Source organism: Typopeltis vanoorti, chromosome 6, assembly GCF_054136105.1.
Source record: "Typopeltis vanoorti isolate ZY-2024b chromosome 6, IOZ_Tvanoo_1.0, whole genome shotgun sequence".
Lineage (NCBI taxonomy): Eukaryota > Metazoa > Arthropoda > Arachnida > Uropygi > Thelyphonidae > Typopeltis > Typopeltis vanoorti.
In genome coordinates this window covers 63,566,908-63,591,836 of record NC_143554.1, presented here as the reverse complement: position 1 = coordinate 63,591,836, position 24,929 = coordinate 63,566,908, and the positions used below count along the sequence as shown (strand labels likewise).

At 35.7% G+C, this 24,929-nt stretch overlaps 1 protein-coding gene across 1 annotated transcript in view; it reads right to left on the bottom strand.

Annotated features, from left to right (window-relative positions):
- ND-42 (NADH dehydrogenase (ubiquinone) subunit ND-42) overlaps positions 1 to 24,929 on the bottom strand; it is a 137,539-nt gene that overhangs the window by 60,784 nt on the left and 51,826 nt on the right. Inside the window, exon 4 of the mRNA XM_090394848.1 lies at positions 14,752 to 14,840. Within this exon, the coding sequence (XP_090250974.1) occupies positions 14,752 to 14,840 (89 nt within the window). The remainder of the gene's footprint in view (positions 1 to 14,751; positions 14,841 to 24,929) is intronic.

The window sequence follows — 24,929 nt, the reverse complement described above, 5'->3', positions numbered from 1 at the left end:
AATTTTATATACAACTTGCTGATATCCTCATATACAACTTGCTGATACCTATCCAATAATAAATCTCCAATCCAATGCACAGGCTAATTTGCAACCCATTTGCTCTAGTTTGACTATCAACTGAATATCCCCGTTCAAATCTTCCTCGACATCATTAACATATTGGTTAAACAGAAATGGCACTAAAACACACCACTAGTGACTTTTCTCTTCTGAGATATGGCTCCCTCATATACAACTTGCTGATACCTATCCGATAATAAATCTCCAATCCAATGCACAGGCTAATTTGCAACCCATTTGCTCTAGTTTGATTATCAACTTATAACGTGGTGATCTATCAAAAGCCTTTGCAAAATTTAAGTATACCACTGTGTATCCATTTCCCTCATCCAATGCAGAAGTCACTTATTGTAATAAGTAAATTACTAAAATACGACGTATCTTAATATTAACTAAAATACAACGTAAAGTGAATTTACCAAATCCACTTTAATTGTGTCTATAATTTGATGTTCGAGTTCTGTCACCTCCCATTTGAAGTGGTATAATCTTCTCTTGCTTCCACTATTTTGGAAATTTTCCCAATGTAAGACTCATATTCAACAAATATGCCAAGGCAGATGTTAACTCTCCGGCACATTCCTTCAAAATATGTGGTGATATATTATCAAGTCCCAAAGCCTTATTAACATCGAGTTTGCTCAATTCCTCATATATCTCTTGCTCCCTCACAGTCAGTTCTCCACTGCTCATTAAACATCTCAACTGCTTTAAGCTCAGTAAATATCTCTGTGCAGCAGTTGTCCTTATATCATTTTCTCCAATCAATGTCATCCTACCATAATAATTTTTTTTTTAGTTTCATTAGCTAAGTGCTGCTCATACTGCACTTCTGCTATTCTTACCGAGTCACCCTCCTTGCCTGTTCTTTGTACTCCTGAAGAAATTGATTATTACCACTCAGCATATATTGCCTAAATAATTTCTTCTTTCTCTCTACAGCATGCTTAATCTCTTCATTCACCAATTTCACACATACACCTTAACCTTCTGACCTTGGAATATAATTAGACAATGCTTCAACGAGAAAGTTCTTAAATAGCACCCAAGTAGCACTAACCCAACTCCTCATTCCATGCTACTGCTGCAAGTAGTCTCATGAGCTTCTCACAATCACCACTACTAGTTCTACATATACCTTTTCCTCAAAGAACTCTACACATGGCTGGCAATCACTTCATGATCACTCTCACCCACTGGAGAGAGATTTGACACCTAATTTATGACATCTTCTGATAAGATGATCAAATCCAAGGCCTTCGTATCCTCTATTACCTGTTGTCTGAGGTAGTTATCCCTCAAAACTTGAGAAATTAATTTTCTTTATTTCTGTTTGCCATAAATAAAATGACCCCAAATTATCTCCTTTTCCTATTTGCTTGGCTAATTTGCTATACACTTCATGGTCACTACCCTCCACATCATCATCAGGTCTACAGCAATATCTGACTAAGTATTTCATTCTATTCACCTCTATCTCAACACCATACTGCCTCAAAACCACTGCTACTCCTCCCCTTGCATGGACATAACTATTTTTCTATCATCAATAGCACTCCACCTCTTTTCATCCTTTTCTTCTTAATGAAAAACATCAGGCCCTTTTATCTCTTCTTGTTCATAATGGCATCTTCACCCAACTATGTCTTACTTATTCCAACAATTTTTGGATGAATAACTCAATCAACGCAACCATTTCATTTCTCGTTTGTGATACTTCTAGAATTTTTATACAAACATAACAGCTCATTCCTTTATCCATAACAAGTTTCACTGCTACCACTTATTAGATGAAACTTCTCCATACCTTCCTCGAGCTATATCTTTTTCTTCTCACCAATAATCCCAGAACCTTCTTCAAATCCAACTGTCCTCCCTACTTCCTAGGACATCCCATTCTGATTGCCTCACTTTATGAACTGTTCAATGAGGAAGTGAATGTGCATCTACCTTTCTCATGCTGTGTTCCCCTGTCCATCCCAATTCTTCCCATTTCGCTGTTTGTCTTGAATACTTGTTTTCTCATTCTCAAAATTTGTGATATCTGCTTCTTGAAGCATAAGCACCATTTCAATCTCTCCTTTCTTACTCTCCTGCTCTTTCACATTACTCGGATCCATTCTCTGCACTTGTTACTCTCACTTCCGGTAGCAGTCTCTCCAAATGACTCACACCAAAACCATTCAAATATAGTTCAATTCGTTGTTCAAACTCATTCCACACATTAACAAACTGCACTTTCTCTTCACGCATTTCTAGTCTCTCCAAATGATTCATGCCAAAACCATTCAAATACAGTTCAATTCGTTGTTGAAATTTATTCCACACATTAACAAACTGCACTTTCTCTTCATGCATTTCTGCTAACATATCATTGATAAAAGGGAAATAGTGCCAGTGGTTTTGAGGTGGTATGGTGCGAGATAGAGGTGAACTGAATGAAAAACTCAGTTGTTGTTATAGACCTGGTAATGAGGATGGTAGTCTTAATGAAATAAGTGAAAATTTTCACATAAATCAAGGAAACATGATTTCTCCTAAACTCTTCACATTAACATGGGAACATAATTTATAATTTATTAGTAAGTTTAATAGTGTGATTTTTAAGTCCAATCAAGGAGTCAATATTAATAGAATTAAATAACCTAAGATTTGCTGATGATATTCTTATTATTGAAAACAATATGAAAGATTTAAAAGAAATGATAAAAGATCTAACAACTAAAGCACTAGAAATTAGATTAGACATTAATTCTGAGAAAACAAAAATAATGACAAACCAAAAAAGGATATGATGAAAGACAACATTAATGTAAACAATAAAGAAATTAAAATAATAGATGAGTATGTATACTTAGGAAAATTGTTTAACAATGAAGAAACAAGGAGTCATGGTAGAAATGAAAGAAGAATAGGAATGGGATGGGCAGCTTTTGGAAAATTGAAGAGATTTTTACACAGCTAAATAAAACCAGAGAACAGAGTAAGGCTGTTCAACCAAGGTGTATGCCTGTTATGACATATGGAGCAGAAACCTGGCCGATCAAAAAAGGAAATAATAGATAAAATCAAAAATGAAGAAATAAGAACTAAAACAAAATTTTTAGATATTGGACAAAAAAACATACTTTGAAAGAGATGGAAATGGGCAGGACACATTACAAGACTGAAGAACAATAGATGGACAAACGTTTCACTGGAGTGGAGGCCATATGAAGGTAAAAGATCAGATGATATAAGAAAAATCATTGGAACTCTTTTTCACCAACAAGCTCAGGATAGAAATTCAGGGTCTTGGATTTGATCATCTCATCTGAGGATGTAATTATAAATGAAGTGTAAAATTGCCCTCCAGTTGGTGAGAGTTATCATGAAGTGATTACCTGGGTGGCTGCCAGCAGTGTGAGGCCCTCTGCAAGAAAATGTGTATATGTGGAATTACAAGGCTGGTAATTATGAGGAGCTCAGGAGACAGCTTGCAGGTGTATCATGGAATGAGGAGTTAGATGGAAAGAGATAAATGCAGCTTGGAGATATTCAAGAGCTATCTAGTAGAAGCAATGTCTAAATGTATTCCAAAAGTCAGAAGGTTAAATAAAGTAGGTGTGATATGGATGAATGAAAAGACTAAGCATGCAATACGAAGGAAAAAATGAGTTATGGAGGCAGCATAAGAGAAGTGGTAATAATCAATTACATGAGGATAAAAAAGAACAGGCAAGGAGGGTGACTTGGTTGGTATGGGTAGCAAAAGTGAAGTATGAGTAGCAGTTAGCTAATGAAGCCAAAAAAAATCCTAGGGAGTTCTTTCAATATGTAGCCAACAAAAAAAGGTTAAATAAAGTAGGTGTGATATGGATGAAAAGACTAAGCATGCAATACGAAGGAAAAAATGAGTTATGGAGGCAGCATAAGAGAAGTGGTAATAATCAATTACATGAGGATAAAAAAGAACAGGCAAGGAGAGTGACTTGGTTGGTATGGGTAGCAAAAGTGAAGTATGAGTAGCAGTTAGCTAATGAAGCCAAAAAGAATCCTAGGGAGTTCTTTCAATATGTAGCCAACAAAAAAAGAATGATTATGGAAGGATGACATTCACTGGAGAAAATGGTACAAGAACAACTACTGTGGAAGATATAGTGGAAATACTTAACGAGCAGTTCATAAAAGTCTTTCATTCTTGTGAATGTGACAACATGGAGGAGTTTGAGAGCAGATGATGATGGGGAGGAGAGACTAACTGTAAGTGAGCAAGAAGTATATGGAGAATTGAGCAAACTTGATGTTGATAAGGCTTTATGACTTGATAATATATCATCACATATTCTGAAGAATGTGCCAGGGAGAGTTGGCATTTGACTTGACATATTTTTTTAATGCGAGTCTTGCACTGGGTCAAGTACCAAAGGAGTAGAAGGAGGGCAAGATTGTGCCACTTCATAAGGGAGGTGACAGAAGTCAAGCATCAAATTATAACCCTACCTGTGTGTCAGGTGTTGTGGTTAAGGTGTTGAAGAAGCTGATGAGATATGATGAGGTCATGTTTTAGTTATCTACTTACTTATTACAATAAGGTAATAAGTCATTGCTTCATTGGACAGAGGAGAAGGACACACAGTAGTACACTTAGATTTTGCAAAGGCTTTTGATAGATTACCACATGATAAGCTGACAGTCAAACTAGAGCATATGGGGTTGGATATTAGATTAGTGCATTGCATCAGAAACTGGCTATCTGATAGGTATCAGCAAGTTGTGTATAGGGGAGCAATATCCCAGAAGAGGAAAGTCATTAGTGGTGTGCCTCAGGGGTCTGTTTTAAAGCCATTGTTGTTTAACCTCCAGGTTAATGATATTGACAAAGATTTGGATGGGGATATTCAGTTGTTTGCAGATGATGCAAAGTTGGGACAAACTATGAAGAATAGAAAAGATGTGGCCTTATAAGAAGACTTGAATCGATTGAGTGAATGGGCACAGCAATGGGGATACAAGTTCAACATTCCAAAATGTAAGTTTAAAATTTGGGAAACAAAGATGTAGAACTTGGTGGGGATATATTGTTGGAGGTGGAGGAAATAAGAGATCTTGAGGGGTGATAGTGGATACGGATCTGAAATTTAGGGATACATTGCCAAAATTTTGACACAATTTTCACAAAGATAGGAATGATGCAGAGGACACTGACTTGTAGAAGGAGATGCTTATTCTATTGTATAAGGCTCTGATTAGGTCACCTGGTTTACAAAAGGACGAAGAGATGTTGGATAGAGTTCAGAGGTGACTGACTAAGGTAGTTTCTAATCCCTGGAATGTTGAATATGAGGAAAGGTTGAGAAGACACAATTTACAGAGTCTAGTAGATAGAAGGAAGAGGGGGTGATATGACAGAGACCTACAAGTTAGTAAGAGGTTGTTATAAGATCAATGTTGAAGGTTTTACAGAAAATGGTCAGAGATCAGGGGAGAACCAGAGGTCATCCCTGGAAGTTGTATAAGGAGGGCATGAGCAAGGGAGTGAGAAGCAAGTTTTTTGCATGCAGAGTTATGAATGATTGGAATACCTTGCCTGAGAGGGTGGTGTCTGCAGAGAAATTGAGTGTGTTTAAGGCACAGTATGATGAGGTGTGTGTGTGTGTGTGTGTGTGTGTGTGTGACAAAAGGATCTCCTAAATGAGTCTTTGATTCCATGGGATCTTAGGATAATAATAATCCTTGCTCTCTGCATCATCTCATCACTGTCATACCTGGGCAACAGATTGACTCCCTTTCCTATCACACTATTATCTCTTATCCTTCTCAATAACCTCCTGATATCCAATCTTACATTCTTCTTTCCAGTCAGGTCATTTTTCCCTACCAACTCCTCTGCTCACTTACACCTCATATTCAACACTTCAATCACTCTATTCATTTTAGATCCAGGAAAACAAACCTTTACATCTCTAATAATCAAATACCCATGCAATGCCACCCACGAGTCTTTCTTTACCTCTATCATACCAACATTATGCATTCCTACAATTCCCTTCATTTCACTCTGCATCCACTTCATCTCTTGCCTCATTTTCACCTACTCAACTTTCAAATCTTGCATAATTTTTTCACTATTATTCACTCTAGCTATCTTACCGTCAGTCACACAAGCTTGTTTGCCATCAACTCTCTCTTTAACATCATTATCGCATGCTTCAACGTCAATTGAATCCTTTTCCTTGGTATCACTTCCACACATTTTCTGAACATTCACACAATCTTTCTCAATTACCATTTCATTTACAAGGCCATGTTCCCTACTCATATTTAAATATGTCTCATGGTTCATCAGAAAATGGCTCTACACACCCACACTCACTTCTTTCTCTTATTTAGCCTCACCACATAAACATCCCAGACATCTTCCCATGCATATATCCTACATTTGTGGCACCATGCCATATTTGAAAAATCCATTGCATTCACTTTACTTGTCTTTTGAGCCAACCTACACAATGAATGATCTTTCACTGTCATATTGTATCAAAGCACTAACAAGAAACGATGAATTTAATACTGCCTTAGAAATTACCCAAATATCCATAGTCAAATATCTCACAGTAAAACTCAATCTACAAATTAGACAATATTACCACACATTAAATATAAAATTCAGTTATCTTTTCACAGCCCACTGGGCCATTATTAAGTGAAATAAGGGTTAGTTGAACACAAGCACTGCGATACTGTGACAGTCGATCTGATAACTCCATAGCGCAATTGGAAGAACGACAGTACGTTGCGCCCTTCAATTGGAAAAGGCCTAAGTTCGTCTCGTCATGACGGGAAGAATCTTTATATGGACTTTTTCAATCAAAGGTGAATTAGCTGATCTGATACGGTGGTAGCAGGGGTTTTTTCTCCCGGAAACTTGGGTTTTTCATCCCGCATACAGACAAATCAGCCCTTCAGAACACACGCAATTTATAGACAAAAAATACTAGCTGTGGTGGTGGTGGTGATGGGCAGTAGATGGCGCTGATGTAGATGATTGGTAGTAGAGGTGGAGACGGAGAGTTGTACAATAGGTGTCCTCCTGCGATGAGTCTTTGGATTCCTTGGAGGTGTCACGAAAATAATAATAACTGAGAAACAATTAGAATGGCACACAATTGCTGATATTCCTGATTTTGGAAAGGCTGCAAAGTGTAAGCAGGCTTTCTTCACCTTTGCAACCAGCCTGGTGTTGGACTACAACTGGGATCAGCCAAATAGACAATTTGGCTGATCCCAGCAATGTAAAATTACATAAGCAAAGTGAATATTAGATCCAACATTATTCAAAGCCGAATGTTTGTAGAAACTATGAAAGTTTCGTCAACTTACGAACTTATGAGAATACAATCCTTGGCATCCCGAGTTGCCTTAGCTTGCACTGCATACTTGACTAAAGTAACTAAGGCAACTCGGGGATGCTGAAGATTGTATTCTTGTAAGTTCTCAGGTCAACTTAAGAAACTTTCATAGCTTCTACAAACATTCAGCTTTGAAATAATGCTATGTTTATCTAATATCCACTTTGCATATGTAATTTTACATTGCTGAAATGAAGCCATATAGCTATATTTGGTGCATTTAAAAAGCTGACATCCAAAAATACATTTCGCTATAGAAAAAGGGGAAAAAAAGACTGTTGTCCCTTCCTAGAGACACTAATTACACAACTACCAAATGGTTCATTATGACTTATGCTGGAAGGTACTTACATAACCATCGTCACATCACTATCCATCCCAACAGTACAGCATCCTCAAAACATACATAAAGACAGGGCTATTAGTTCTAATGATGCAATCGTTGCCACAGAACTTTTTAATCTTTGTAAGACTTTTTTTAAGCAATAGATATAATTCCTATTAAGCAGACATACTGCACGTCCCTATCCTCCCACAAAAAATCACAAAAAACTATTCCCACCTCTTATATCTGGGGTACATCAGAAAAGATGGCTAAAGTTCTTAATAAATATAATCTTTATGCCACTTTCAAACCATATATCAGCTAGCAACCTTTATTTGTTCTCTGAAGGATTAGCTTATTTAATTAGGCTAATCCTTCAGAGAACAAATAAAGGTTGCTAGCTGATATATGGTTTGAAAGTGGCCAATTACAATATCCTTATTTTTAGTTTATTCTAGAAGTCTCGATAAGACAATAATTGGAATCTGAATTGCATCTGCAATGATCTAATTGAGTGCGATATGTCTTACCACCTTTGTAAAATATGCTTTGAAATTGGTTGCTTGAAATCAAGATAAATATTAGTTATTTAATAAATCATTTTTTTCTTCCGATTTTGTCATCAAGCACTATTATGAATAACTATTAACACCTAAACCTATCGTTATGTTTGTATGAAAATGGATCTAAATAGGATATAACTAGATGATATCCCATCCAAATCCAACAGAATCAGCAATACCTCTGACTTGGATATTCAATTTGAGTCTGAACATGAGCATATTACTATTATTATTACGTAACACCTCCAGGGAGTCCAAAGACTAATCAAGGGAGGGCACCTACTCTACAGCTCTGTCTCCACCACTCAATCAACCAACTACAATCATCATCATCTACACCAATGCCAGCACAAGTAATTCCATCACACAAGGAGTAGAGCTAGGAATCATATCCAAAGGAGAGTAGAGGGTATGTTGTTTCTCTATAGAAAGAACATGGCTTTGTGAAAGGGAGGTCCTGTTTTACTCACATTTTATGAGTGACTGCAGAGTAGGATAAAGGGAACGGATATACTATGATACTTTTGTATTATGCCAAGGCATATGAAAGGATGCAACAATGGAGCCTGTTATACAAACTCAAAGGGATGGGTTTGCAAAATAAATTTGTGACATGAATTGTAGAGTGGCTGACAGGTGTCAGAAAGTAATATATGTAGGTGTTGAGTCTAAGATAAGAAAGGCAGTACCTTCTGTGCCATAGGGTTCTATACTAGGTTACTATTTCCCAATCAATGACAGAGTTCTTTTACAGGACAAACTTCTATCTGCTATCAACAGCTCTCTTTGCCCATGTGCTACATTCTGGTTCCTTTGTGAGACAAAATGCTTTTTACCTACAAAATAAGATACACCTGTGGGCTCACCACTATCCCATCCTGCTACCAACTTTTATACAGATCTGAGTAACATACTTTACAATTCTTTACTTTAAAACTAAAAGTTAGGTTCAGATACACTGATGATAGCTTCATTAATTGATCCCACTGCTGCCAAACTTCAGCCACCTGAATAAACAATACAATCACATATAATTTACCACTGAAATTGAGAACAGAATGATTTCTGGATACACTTGTCACATCTTCCCTCATGAGTCTATCCTTCACGGACTATTGTAAGCCTACACATACTGGACAAATATACACAACTCTTATCATCCCCCCCCCAAAAAAAAACTAAGCATCATTAACATCCTCAAAAAACAGAGCAATAAATATTTGTAATTCATGTTTAAGAGCAAGCTCTTACGAGAGTGGTCTGAAAAGTTCTCGGGCTTGACCATAGATGGCAACACTATTGGCAAGATTTTTTTTTTTCCTAAGTTGGTACATCTGTTATAAGCATCCATGTGAAATTGCAAGTTATTCTATCAAGTAGTTTGTTTTATACAGCTGTCTGAAGCAAAAATGTTGTCTGTATCCCTTGAAATGGATAAAACTGAGTATCGTGTGGTTATAAAATTCTTTGTAAGAGAAGGTTTAATGCCAAAAGAAATTTATTCGAAGTTCATAAAAGTTTATGGGCAGTCTTCTCCTTCATTTTTGACAATTAAGAAATGGACTGCCAAGTTTAAATATGGCTGTACCATCCTTGAAGATGATCCACGTGAAAGACATCCAAAAAGTGTAACACCACCAGAAATCTTTGATCAAGTGCATGATATGGTATTGGATGATCGACAAGTCAAAGTGTGTGAAATTGCTGAGACTATAGGCATTTCAAAAGAATGTGTAGGATATATTTCGCATGAAGAATTGCAAATGAAAAAGCTTTGTGCAAGATGGGTGCCGGCTTGCACACAGTAGATCAAAAAACGCACTCGCATGAAAATCTCTGAACAGTGCTTGGAGTGTTTTAACAAGAATAAAACTGATTTTGTGCACTGATTTATTACTATGGATGAAACTTGGATTTACCATTACACACCAGAATCCAAACAGCAGTCAAAACAGTGGACAGAAGCCGGTTTCAGCGCCAAAAAAGACAGAAAAGTCGGTTCCATCAGCAGGAAAGGTCATGGCATCAGTGTTTTGGGATGCTAAAGGGAATAACTGGGAAATATTATTCCAATCTTTCAACTAGACTAGATGAAAAAATTCATGAGAAAAGACCTGAAGAAGAAAAATCAGGACATTCATCTGTCCACAAAAGTGTTTTGGCAATGAGAAAATTAAAGGGATCTGCACTATGAATTGTTGGAACATCCACCCTATTCCCCAGATTTGACTCCCTCTGACTTCTACCTCATCCTAAAACTCTTCCTGATGATGAGCGTTTTTCTTCGATTCAAGAGGTAATTGCAGCTGTAGAGGGGTATTTTGCAGATCTTACTGAGAACCACTACAGGGATGGGATAATGGCACTGGAGCATTGCTGGAATAAATGTATTAGTCTTAAGGGTGATTATGTTGAAAAGTAAAAATTATTTTGAAATAACAAATTAATTTTTTCATTGTTATGCCGAGAACTTTTCAGACCACCAGCAATATAACTTAAACCATCGGTTCCCCACTTATTTTAATCGTGGAACCCTTTTTACCTTTATAAAAAATTTTGGAACCCTGAAAATTTTTACTGATTATAAGTAAAACAATTCAAAAATAATTTGAAAAAATAATAATGGAAAAGCAAATATTATTAATTCATTTGAAGGACTAAACTTCTTTTCTCTCAATATCCTTTCAAAATTTAGTTTAATTGTGGACAGCTGAATTCTAATTCAGGAGTGACATCCAACCTCTGTATTTTGTTTTTGTCGCAGTGTACAGTGAAAATCTATGACTTAGTGATGTTTCATATTGACAAACAGCACTTCCCTTTTCCTCGATCTTTCTGCTACACAAATAATGTTAGTGCCTTGATCTGTATTTTTGTCAGTATCCACTTTACCAGGAGACGACCCATGACATTTTTATTTGAGGTATACACAATCGTAATATTATAAGTTAATATGATGCCCACTTTATTTTTATAGGAAAAGTAGACAAGACATCACAAAATTATTGCAGTGCAAAACACCACCGATCTATGACTGATACACCTCTTGTATGCTGCACCCCACCTCACTACAGATGATTTCGTCAGGGTATGTGACTCAACTAGCAGTAGGAGAATCGAATGCAAGCATTCGATTCATTCATCTACCACTTGATTCAATGGATTTTATTGAAATTTTTAAAACTTTCTTTTAATCTTTTTCATACCTATTTTAAACTATTAATTAGAGCTCAAAAACTAATTTTATTGCAGAACCCCAAATTTTATCAGTGGAACACTAGAGTTCCATTGGGAACCACTGACTTAAATAATGGCTTTATCAAAAATATGTAAGAAAATTTTTCATTGGGCTTCAGCTAAAAAAAAAAAAAAATAATACACTCCATTAAAACCCTAGTCATGCCTAAATGTTAGTAGAAAAAACAAACAGATTACTACAAAAATGCAATCTTAATGCTATCTTTAAACTTTCCATAAAATTAAAGAACTTATTCAACTCTCTCTTCCAAGGGATCTCCTTTCTTCCATGGCTGAATTTATTTATTCATATGAAGTTCCCTCCCTTTTCTCCCCCATCCCTATTGAGGCGAGTTGAGCCCCCCCCTCTTGGGGGGGTGGTGGTTAAGTATTTATGGCTGTAGATCCGTGTGTTCGTGGGGCCAGTTTGCCTGCTTGCAGGATGAAAAACCTCAGATAAACTGGGGAAAAGACCCTGCTGTCCACGTCCAAGACCGGCTAACTTGGCTATGGCTGAGGAAGATCCTTAAGCTCCTCACATCGGCGACAGGAATCGAACCCAGGACACTCCTTCCCCAGGCATATGGTTGTGAAGTGCATAACCACTAGGCTAGCTGCGCAGACATTTATTTATTTATATATTTATACTGAATTCAATGCATAATTGGGTTCAATACCTTGCCATGTATAGGTGAAACAAGATGAAGAACTCCTGTTTGGAAAAACAAAACACAAACAACATATCAAATTTAATAACTAATGAAATTCTGGCTTTTATGATCATGCTCTGAATGCTACACAGGATTGACTGCAAAAGCACCTCATTTCTTATATCACTCCAAAACCTGATATAAGATCAAATTTAAAGAAGTAGGGAAAATTCTAATCAAAAATCAACCATAATGATGCCTTAAAAATCGCAAGAATGTGGATGACATGGCACACATTTGATATCCAGGTAACTTTAGTTTTAACAGGTTGTAATAATAGAGATTGGTCTCCAGCAATCTCTTACTCTAAGACTGCTGTAGTTACTAACTATTCTAGACATAATCTCACAGTAAAAAAAACCTCAGTCCTTATTTTAAATATTTATTAGGAATGTAAATTTTTTTTTTTAAATCAGAAATCAAACTGGTAGGGTAATGGTTGAACAGTACTACTTTGGCATACTGTTCAAATTATAATGTAACTTATTTCTGTGTGTGTGTGTGTGTGTGTGTGTGTGTGTGTGTGTGTGTGTGTGTGTGTACCCCTAATTAATGACCATAATATGAAGATTGAAATATCAAAAAATTAAAATTATTACTCCTAACACAGCAACACTCTGTTATTTTCTTTTTTCTATCTACTTAGTAGGCTGCGCCATTTGTTATGATCTCTTATTTCTTATTTTCTTACCTTTATATAAATTCTGTTATATAGAGATCTATTTGGACTTCTGCCGCTTAGATTGTCATGTGCACAAATTAAATTAACAAAGGGATTGTCTCTGAGTAGAGCCAATTCCTTAGTTGCAAAAATCTGGAGTTACCTCCTCTTAAGGTCCCGGGAAAATTTATTTGTTCTGCTGTGCTACCCAGAACCCTTAGATTGGAAAACTTCTCAGCCAAGGAGTGAACTCTAAGACAGGCACTTGATCAATCGTTCTACATATATACCTAGTTTCCAAATATCAATACCTTCTGTATTTAACCTTGTTTGCAGTCGTAGTCTTAACTAAACAATTAACTTCAGCTTAGGTCTGAATTTTTATGAGTGGTGCATTGATTTCATTAAATCAGGCAACTAATTATGTAAAAGCACAAGGGTTTATTAAGAAAATTCATATTATACATTTAAGCAAAATATTTACACTTAATTAAGCTAATGTATTTCGAGACTAGAGAAATTAACATATAATAAACTGTAATCTATACAGTATGACCTTATCAAGAAACATTACTATCAAACTTTAGTGGTTTGCCCTTTCAATTCATTTATCTACAATTTCCTTCAGGCATTAATGTAATTATCTGTGCTTATGGTCATGCTATAACACATCAAACTTAATTAACATTCACAACATACACTGAAACCCAATACCAGATCTGAAGTATTCATCTATTTGAATACATATTACAGTTCTGCCTATAAATTAACTAGAGTTCTATTAATGAGTGTCCTTGTTCTCTAACACAACAATTCTTCTTTCCATACAAAATTAACTAAAGGTTTGTACATTATAGTTCAACCTAGGTTGGTCCACATGGTACTGCACATCGATCAGCTTATGCAGGCTTTCTCGGCATGCTGATGAAACTGCATTCATTTAGCTCGCTACTGGCCGCTATTTCTCCGTCTGTACACTGCTACATTGAACCTTTCATCCGCTCGTCATCGTGAATGACTCAGATGGCAGCCCTCGAATGACGGGCGCCTATGTCAAACCCAAGAGCAAGAACAAGAGAGCAAGAGAACTTTGCTGGGTGATCCCAGCTCTTATATATCTATCCCTAACGGTACCCTTTTTGCGTCACGTATTTCCACACGGTACTGAATTCTTCTGCGCGCAGGTCTTGCCTTCTCCCGTAATGTCTTCCGAGAACCCAATGCGCTCTGCATGCTCCGTTCGTACGTGACTGCTTTAGGCTATTTCACTAATCCCAGTGTCTGGCTCACGAACTTTGAACTTGTATTACTACTTGGCCACACATAATTTACAAAAACTTTCTTCCATTGCTAATATACAAAGTTAGGTAGTAATTTCATATATACATACTTATCAAAATTTGTCAAAATACGTCACTTTACAGATTTTTAAGTTATTCAAATTTTTACCTAGATACAAGCATATTCCCTTTGTGTTTTAAACTTGTTAAATCCCAAATGAGATAGTTCTTATTGAAATATCTTCATTCAAGATTTAACAACTATCTACATTTTACCATAATGAATCTTCAGCAATACAGTAAGTATTTAGGAATTGTCTGACACCTACAGAGATCACCCTCTCCCAACAAGTCCTCAAATCCCTGAAAAAGCATGCATAATAATAACTTCAGAGTGAATGTTTCATGCATTTAATTGAAATGCAAATGAAGGTAACAGGTAAGTTTATTCAGTCACTCTAAATATTTTCATCATCAGTCATAAATTCAATAATAAATTCTTAATAATAAGAATTTCTTACCTAATATCCTTGAGATAATGCTGCTTGTAGAAATATTCTAAAGATTCAAGATATTCACGACTAAGAACTTCAGTATTAATTTCATGAGGCTAAGGGAAAGGAAATCAACATAAAATCAATGCAGCAGTGATTGCACATAAATGTACAGAGTAAAAGATATATCCTATTATTACTAATCTTGGTATATAAATTATTAAATAATGCTGATTTATATACTAAGTAACCAGTTCACCAATTCATTAGACAGACATGCATGCAAGTAAGCAAAGGGGGGGGAGAAACTATTAGCAAATAGCGGCCCTTTAGTGACCATAATATGGAGGTATACAAATTATGTATACCTCAGAAGAGTCTCAATTAGTTACACCATGGTTTGCACAAGGTTTTACTGGCCAATGCAGATTTGATCTCATCCTGAAGTTGTCTCAATGCTGGACTATAACAGAATTCTGTTCACCTCATCCCATAGATATTCAAATGTTGAAATTTGGTGACCAAAAAAGACAACAAAATATGGTAAAATCACTCTTATGCTCTTGGGATCATTCTTGAATGATCTCTGAAAATAATATAGCACATCATTTTGCTAGATCTAATCATTATGAAACAGATAAACTGTGGGTGCTCAGAAATGCATCTTGTATAAGCATAATTCAAATAAGCTGTAGCATTTGGATGTCACTTCATCAGTATTAGAGAACCTAATGTGTGCCAATAAAATATTTGCCACACCAGTGTTGCATTCATGATACTGTAACAACAGCATTATGAATTCATTGTGCACAATGAATTCATGATGCTGTTGTTACAGCCTGTTTCAAGACCATTATAATTTAATTTATATGTTCACATTAGAAGAGGTTTCAGATATGTAGCTGTTTACGGCTGATGCAAATATGGGAAGAGCTGTCAAGAACAAACCCCACTTTTTGAAATCTGGAAGGATCTGAAATTTAGGGGATACAGTGTGAGGACAACACAATGGATTAAGGCAGCAGTGAGGAGGACATCTGTATACAGAAATAAAGAGCTGATAGCTCTACGGTATAAGACCTTGATCAATCTGCATATATGCTACTGAATGTGGATTTTGTCACCTGATATTTGAGGAGATGAAGAGATTCTAAAAAGGATTCAAGAAAGAGTGACTAATGCCATGTCTCTGGTACATTAAATATAAGGACAAAGAGAGGGAATGTTATCTGCCAAGCACCAGATTAATGCAGACTTTTACTAGGGAGATGGGCATAGAAAAAACATCACCTCTGAAATATAAGAATGATGGGAGACCAATCCACCGAAGTGAGAACCAATAATTTCAGCTTAGATTGTGGTATGCAAGTGGAGTGCATTACCTGAGAGTGTGGGTGACAATGCAGTCTAGAGTTGTAAGGATGTTGCATCATTTTTCCATCAGAAAGACTTTATAAATTATTATAAAGCTTCATTTCAAATGACGATGAGTTAGCTAGCCTCATATGGAAGTGGATGGTTTTATCCCTCTTGAAAAACAGAAAAAGGTCTTATACAACTGGAGAACACAATTAATTAGCAGAAATAATTTTAAATATACCTCATAGTCTTAGCAGCTTCAGCTGTATTTCTAATTCAGGTTGTGTTCCTGACCCAATCCTAAGAATGTGGCAAGTGTAAAAACAATAAATGAGTTGAAAGTCTGATTTGATGAGCACTGTTTGCTCATGAACAAATAGTCCATAGCACCATTCAATATATCTGGATCAGTCCTGACAGGGAAAAAGTAACATATCAGAGGCTCTTTCATCTGCAATCCACACAGATAGACCTGTTAGGCTGTAATCCCCCCCCCAAGATATAGTTATTTCCCAGTATGAATTTGATGAAGTTATCTTGCAGTCACCATCTCAGAACATTATCTTTATGACAGATCTAATTAGTCATGACATTGTGGGATAGTGCACATACTGACAGAGAAAAGGTTGTTTCAAGACTGCTTTGTAACAATAATCTCTTCTTAAACATTTGTAATAACACTCTTCAACATGTTATCTGAACATTCACTGTCATTTGACTTAAATCATTTTTATCCATTTACCCACTGCTTAAGAAGGAAGCAAAAATTAACATGTAATGAAGTGATTATTTTTCAGTCATCTCCACTCTTTTACATGGGTGTATACCTTTATGAATATTACAACAGATCAGATTAGATTAGATGGATAGTCTTCCTTAGAAAAATTTGATTCAGCAAGAGTCAGTGCCCTCTCTTTATCAGTGAAGCAGCAAAACATTTTAAAGAGTTTATGATACATGCTGCCACAAACATGTAATACCCAAAATGTTGGAATTTCTACTTTTCCCAAAACATGGGACAATGCAAGAATGTACATCAGCCGAGAAAGCTTAAAATAAAGCTTGGAGTACAGTGAAGCCTTGGGTACTCTATTTCTAGGGGATATAAATACAGAAATCTGGCCTACAAGGTTGGAAGATGAGCAATTGACTGAATATAAGAACTTACTTGTTAAGAATCTAGATAGAAAAAGTCTCAAATTGGACAGACCAAGTGGGCACAACTCAAGAAGTGGCTACTGAATTATGATTTTGGAACATGGAATTAAAAGAACATTACCCAAGACAGGAGTATTTAAACCACTCATATCAGAAATTTATTGATATACAGTTGACCCTTGAACAACGTGAAGGTTATGGGCACCAATCTCATGTGTTGTTCGAAAATCCCCATGTGACTTTTGACTCCCCAAAAACTTAACTACTAATAGCCTACTGTTGACCATTTGCTGATAACATAAACAGTCAATTAACACTTATTTTATATGGCATGTATGTAGCTAGAGAAAAGAAAATGTTATTAAATAAAACATCGTAAGGAAGTGAAAATACATTTATAGTACTGAACCATATTTATCAATACCATAAGTTTATAAAGTCTGTTTACAAGATGAATTGTATGTCTGTCAGTACCTACAGCAATATTGTCTTATATGGTAAAACACTAAAGATGTTATTACTAACACTTGACATCAAAAATGAAAAAATAATGTGAAAAAAGAAATTATTCATATTTATTTACAGTATAATAATTCATGCATTGATAACGAAGCAGCAGCAATACGATTGCTTTATGGTAGCTAGTGCAATCGATACAATTACTTCGCGGTAGCCTACCTATACACTAATGAATGAATTGTTATAAAAATTTTATTTTATGCTAATTAGTTAATTTAATTAATAACAGTTAATTTTATGCAGTTATGATTTAACATTGTATCTTTATGTTTATTTACATTTCTCTCGACTGTAAATGGCCATGTACAGCCTGTAAGTTTGTATGCATAAGTTTTGATAAATTTTAACTTTTTATAATAGATTTATGTATGCCCCTGTGGTTAGCCTAGTGGCTATGTGCTTCACAATCATATGCCTGGGGAAGGAGTGTCTTATGTACGATTCCCGTCGACAATGTGAGGAGCTTAAGGCTCTTTCTCAGCCACAGCCAAGTTAGCTGGTCTCTTGAGCGTGGATAGCAGGGTCCCCCCCCCCAGTTTATCTGGGGTTTTTCATCCCGCAAGCAGGCAAACCGGCCCCCATGAACACACAGGCTGTAGTCAAAAATACCCCCCCCCCCCTCACCAGCGGCAGGCTTGTTGGGGCTTGTACTTACAAAAGTCTCATCAATGTAACATGTGGACCCTACATTGAAAGAAGAATAAACGTGCAGAGGAAGAAGATAATAGATTTAAGTAAACTTTACAGTATATGTAATACTGTACTGTAAAGTATACTTTACAGTACAGTATTACAGTTCAAAACTGGGGAAAATATTGCTCTCATGTCACCTCATTGGAATATATGTATTGGGACAGAGACTGAGTTATCGAAGAATTATGCGAACTTTTGGTGATCAATTTAAGCGAAAGTGATGGTGATTCAAATACCGATTCAGATGACTATGAAGATTAACCCCTTAACGTACCAATTAAAAATCAGAAAGCGGTCGTTTTTCTGCCAATTTTTTGGGCGAGGGTGATTTTCTGGATCAAATTCATCATTATTTGAAAAATAATACAAATTTGTGCAAACGCAAACCAAATAGCCGAAACACGCCATTGGCAACTTTTCTCGGCTGAAAGGAAATAGGCACAAGATTGTCTAGCATCTACAGGGTGTTCGGGATAAATTTGACAGTTTCGTAAGGAAAAAGAAAATCTTCTTTGTATCTATTAAATTTAATGAATTGACAAAAAAACATTACAGGCAGAGTTAATTACAATACTATCAACAAGATTTACTCAAAATAACCACCATTAGCATCGATCACAGCTTCAATTCTGCTTCGGAACCTCGAACAAGCTGATGCTACAGTCTCCCTGGGAAGGGCCGCAAAAACTGTTTTAATTTTATCCATTAACTGGGCTTTTGTATTACTGGAAGTGCGATTGGTGTCTTTTTCAACTGCGCCCCATACAAAATAATCCATGGGGTTAAGGTCTGGGGAGTTTGGAGGCCAAACATTTGGACTGGTGAAGTCGTAGAAATTTTCAGACAACCATTTTTGACTTTTTCCCAGAGGTGTGGCAGGGGGCCGAATCCTGCTGCCATACATACGGCCTACCATTGGCTACCCTTGTTATCCAGGGCTTGACTACAGTTAGCAACTCCACGAACAAAGCCCGAATTCCAATGCCAGGGTTCTTCAACACCTGTTCCTGCAGATTTGCGAGGAATTCTGCTGTACGAACGCAATCAGATCGTCTGCTAGGGATCTTTCTTCTTGCTACATCCTCGTAGTCACCATTGCAAGTCTCTAGTTCATGCCTGATTGTTTTTACTGTATTCAGGGAGCATTGGGCAGCAGTCGTAATATCCTTATTTTGATGGCGGGCACGAATCATCATGATACAAGTTATTCTCTTCCATGATTCAGGTGGGTTCCAGCTATCCATCCTTTCTGACATCTTGTATATGAATGAAGAAGGGTCCAAACTTTTAAATGAAGAGAAGTGTGTGTTAATACATGTAACTTACGGAAAAATATAATTAATTATAAATATGTCAAATTTATCCCGAACACCCTGTATATTCGGTTGTATTTATATGTGAAACCAAAATTTAAAATCAATTTTGGTGCAATAAACAAAAGACGTGTCACAGATGTCTTTGTATGTTAAGGGGTTAAAAGGATTTGATTTGTTTTTTAAAAATACAATAATATCTTTTTTTTTTTTTTTTTTGCATAGTTTTGTTAGAATCACAACAAGTCATAAATAATTAATCGGTTTAGAACATTAAAGTGTCGCAGTTCTCTCAACTGTAAGTTTAGAATATCTAAGTTCATTAAAAAAAATTCTGTTTTTCTGTATAATTATTTTTATTTTATATAAAACTTTCTTAAAAATAAATTTCATTAAATTTTTGTTTTATGCTATATCTTTTTTTAATTTGTTAATACTCTACGTACATTTTTACAATTGTTATACAAGCAAAATATTTACCACTTTAAAAACTAATAATAATAATAAATATTGTAATAATAAACAACTCATCCCAGAAGATGGTTTAATTACCCTATTATTGGAATGGATTCTCCTTTTCATGACATGCACAGAAGTGTCGAAGGTCTCGAATCTGTGGACGTACTATACTGTGCTGTGTTTCAGACATTTACACTGATAACATAAAGTGTTTCAGATTTTAAACAATCATTTTCTTTTAAATACACCACACTGCATATATCTGATTGCATCAAATTAATGCATTAACTTCATCATGAATCAAAAAGTGTTTTTGTTTTTTTTTTTGAAAAATTCTTAAAACTACGCACTTACATCTATTTTATTTTTTAAAAACTCTGACTTTTTGCAATGAAATGATGGGCTTTTAATTTAATCAACTTTTTTTATACAATCATCCAAAAGCTTCTCTATAGTTTTCACTAAATTATTAAATTCAATTCACACTAGTTATCTGACACATATCAGTCATATTTTTTAGCCATCATCTCATCCTTATAAAATATTTCTCTACCTATGACATCCAACATAGGGCATCCTTGGCAATGTGAAAGCACAAAACCTTTTTTAGAGTCATCACAAATAATTGTTTTCTCTGCAAAGAGACTATGCCAATGTGTCCAATTCAAATTACTCCTGCTTTTACATATGCTGATGTGCACGTTTGATGTATTTCTCAGATGCATCTTATTGTTTTCACACCAAGTATTAAGAAATTTTACAACAGTTTAATCCAATTGCTGCGATGACTGACTCAAGACCAAATAAAAAATTATATATTTAATGAAACTAATAACTATATATATGGTAAATTAAATTAAAAACTATGAAACTCTTTAGATCCAAGGCTTTCTAAATTAAAACTATACTTTGAGATCTCTTTTATCTTTTGGATAAATTCGTTCTCTCACTGACTCATTCTATTATTAGTTTGCATAACATGCACTCAATCAGTCCACTAGAATGAACATTGCTTTACACAACAAATTCCTACAAACAATAAATGTTCATTAGAGTCAGTTCTTTATCAGGCCTTTTCTTAAAATATAAAACTTCTTAATTTCCATGGCACTAGGTAGTGTTTCCTTATTTAGCATATGTTTGTTCCGTTCATCCTCATTGTTTCACTGAGTATAAATATTCTTACCTCAGGCAATTTAATTACAAGCAAAAAATCACAAATTTTTCACTACTTTGAGAACAAAAACATATCAAAGTAGAGCTCTTCATTAAAGCCACTTTACAGTTTCAGATTTCTCTAGTTCAATCACTTGTTCTGAAAAATTAATTCATGTCATTGGTGTCCTTGAAACAGAAGAAGAACCTTCCATTTAGTGTTTTTTCGAATGTTAAAAGAGACAAGAAAGGAGGGTGATTCAGTTGGTAAGGGTAGCAAAAGTGCAGTATAAGCAGCATAAGCTAATGAAACCAAACATAACCCCTGTGGAGCTCTAAGAATATGTAGTCAGTAAAAAAAGAATGATTGTGAATGTGATATCATGGAGAGTGGATGAGGAGGAGAGACTGACTATGAGTGAGCAAGAGGTATATGGGGAACTGAGCAAACTTGATGTTAACAAGGCTGTGGGACTTGATGATATATCACTATGCACTGTGAAGCAATGTGTCAGGGAGTTAACATCCCTTGGCATATTTGTTTAACATGAGTCTTACAATGGGACAATTTCCAAAGGAGTGGAAGGAAGGGAAGACTGTACCACTTCATAATGGATATGACAAAGCTCAAGCATCAAATTATAGGTCAATCTGTGTGTCAGGTGTTGAGGTTAAAGTATTGGACATGCTAGTGAAAATCAGGATCAAGAATTGGGTTGGCATCAGTCATGTTATTTTTGATGGACGGCACGAATTTGCTAAAGGGAAGTCATGTTTTAGTGATCAACTTGCTTGTTACAATAAGGTGATAGCTGCATTGAATGAGGGAAATGGATACAGAGTAGTACATGTATATACTTAGATTTTGCAAAGGCTTTTGATAGAATTGCTCCAATAATATCCAAGAAGAGAAAAGTCACTAGTAGTGTGCCTCAGGATCTGTTTTAGGACTATTGCTGTTTAACCTTAATGTAAATGATATTGGGGAAGATTTAAATGGGGATATACAGCTGTTTGCAAATGATGCAAAGTTGGGAAGAACTATAAGGAGTAGAGCATATATTGTGGTCTTATAAGAAAACTTGAATAGAGACTGAATGAATAGGCATGGGAATGAGGATGCCAACTCAATGTTATGAAATGTAAGGTTTTAAAGTTTGGAAAACAGAGATGAGATGTAGAATTTGCGCTTGGTGGGGATATATTGTTGGAGGTGAAGGAAATAGATACTGGGGTGATGGTGATAAGGGTCTAAAATTAGAGGATACATTGCCAAATTTGTGAGGACAACACAAAGAATTCTGGCAGTAATGCAGAGAAAGGCCATATATGGATTACTGTGCACAAATTTGGTCACCTGGTTACTCAAAAGTGTCCAGAAGCAATTGAGTAAGGTAGTTTCTGGTCTATGGAATATTGAGTATGAGGAAAGGTTGGAAAGATTCAATTTACAGTGGATAGAAGAAAGAGAGGTGATATGACAATAGATGTTCAAGTTGGTAAGGGGGTTGCTATAGGATTAATGTCGAAGTCATTTTTCATAAAACCGTGGGAGATGGGGAGAGAACAAGAGGTCATCCTTGGAAGCTGTATAAGGAAGGTGTGAGCAAGGGAATAAAAAGCAGTTTTTTTTTTTTGCATGGAGAGCTGTGAATGATTGGAATACATAACCTGAGAGGGTGGTATCTGCAGAGAATTTGAATGTATTTAAGACACGGTATGATGAACTGTGTGCATGGCAAATGACCTCCCACTATGAGTCTGACTCCTTGGGGGGTCTTCAGATGAAGATGATGATAATAATAATAATAAACAGAACACCTATTTAATATCGCCTTTTATTACTATCCACCTGTTGGTGATGTATGAAGTTTTCCAATCAAAGAATTCACCTTGCTAAGATTCAATTTTGGAATACCCTATTAATACATTCAAACTGTCAAGTTTTTTAAAAAAACTACCTAAAATTAAATTTTTTGGTCTGTGTTCTCGAACTTCAATTCTTTCTCTTGTTTAGTTTGTTACACTGGCATCAAATGCTTTCTCTCTCTCTCTCTCTCTCTCTCTCTCTCTCTCTCTCTCTGTGAGCTGTCAATCACACGTCAACCTCCTCAATGAGCATGCCCACTTGTTCCAGTAAGCAGGAAGCAGAATGGCTGACACGTCATCGTTAGCAAAAAGAGAATGTCTTTACGACAAAAAGGTGGTGCTAGTTGGAGATCCAGACAGTGGAGCAGGAATTGAATTTCAAACATAGAGAAATGATCTGAAAAATTTGGAGAAAAGGGCAGAACTAATAATAATAATGGTACATTTCTGTTCAGAACATAAACTGGTACTAACACCATGTTAGAAACAAAAATGTACACAAATTCACATGGAGATAATGCACAAAAACTCTCATATTACAAGGAATTTGATATAGAAAATAGTAACTATTTTGTTTAGAGCAGGAAGAAGTAAGAATAATCAATCACACCAAAAAGAAAGCATAATCAATCACGCTGAAAAGAAAGAATAATCAATCACACTGAAAAGAAAGAATAATCAATCACACTGAAAAGAAAATATGTAAGAAAGTTTCAAAAAGAATCAAAGTGAAGAAACTATCAGAGGTGAACTGCAGATTCAAATATACAAATATTATTGGATTAAAAAAGATTTTTGAAAACGAAATGAAAACCAAACTTTAATGACCTGATGGCAAAATCTGGAAGAAAAAAAACAGCGATTCAATTAGAGGCGCATGCCAAGGAGTTGACTGCAAAGATTAAATAAAAGAAAAAAAAAATCACCAGAACTCCATATCTTACTTGAAGTTAAAGAGGTTGTCCTAGAAAAGATGAAATCATACTTAACATATCTGGTAAATAAGTCAATAGATACACTCAGAAACTACATTTCTACATAGATGTAAGAAGATGAAAAACATTTATAAATTTTTTTTTCAATTTATTTTATTTATATCAATGGCATTGTCAATGGACTGCAGGGGGACATTCAGTTGTTTGCAGATGATGCGAAGCCAGGAAGGGTTATTAAGCAATAATATAAATGTGATAGCCCTTTTGAATTTGAATAAACTGGACAGATGGGCAAATGAATGGGTGGTTTCAGTTTAATGCAGTTAACTGTGAAGTCTTGAAATTTGGGATATATTGATGGGAGGCTGCATATTTTGTTGGAGGAACTGTACTGTTGGAAGTGGGGGGAGGCAGGAGTTCTGGGGGTAATGACTGATAGAAATCTGAAATTCGGGAAATATATTGCAAAGGTGGCAAAGGCAACCCAAAGGATTGTTGCAATACTGAGAAGGATGCTGACCTGCAGAGATAAAAGAGTTGACATCAGACCACACCTGGACTATTGTGCTCAAGTTGGTTCCCCAGGATTTGAAGGAGGGATAAATTAATCTTGGAAAGAGTGCAGAGGCAGATAACAAAAATGATATCAGTATTGAACAGTGTTTTAAGAGGATACCCCAAGGGAACAGACCAAGTATAACATTTGAAGTAATTAATTAAACAGAAGTGAAAGTAATTGAGTTTT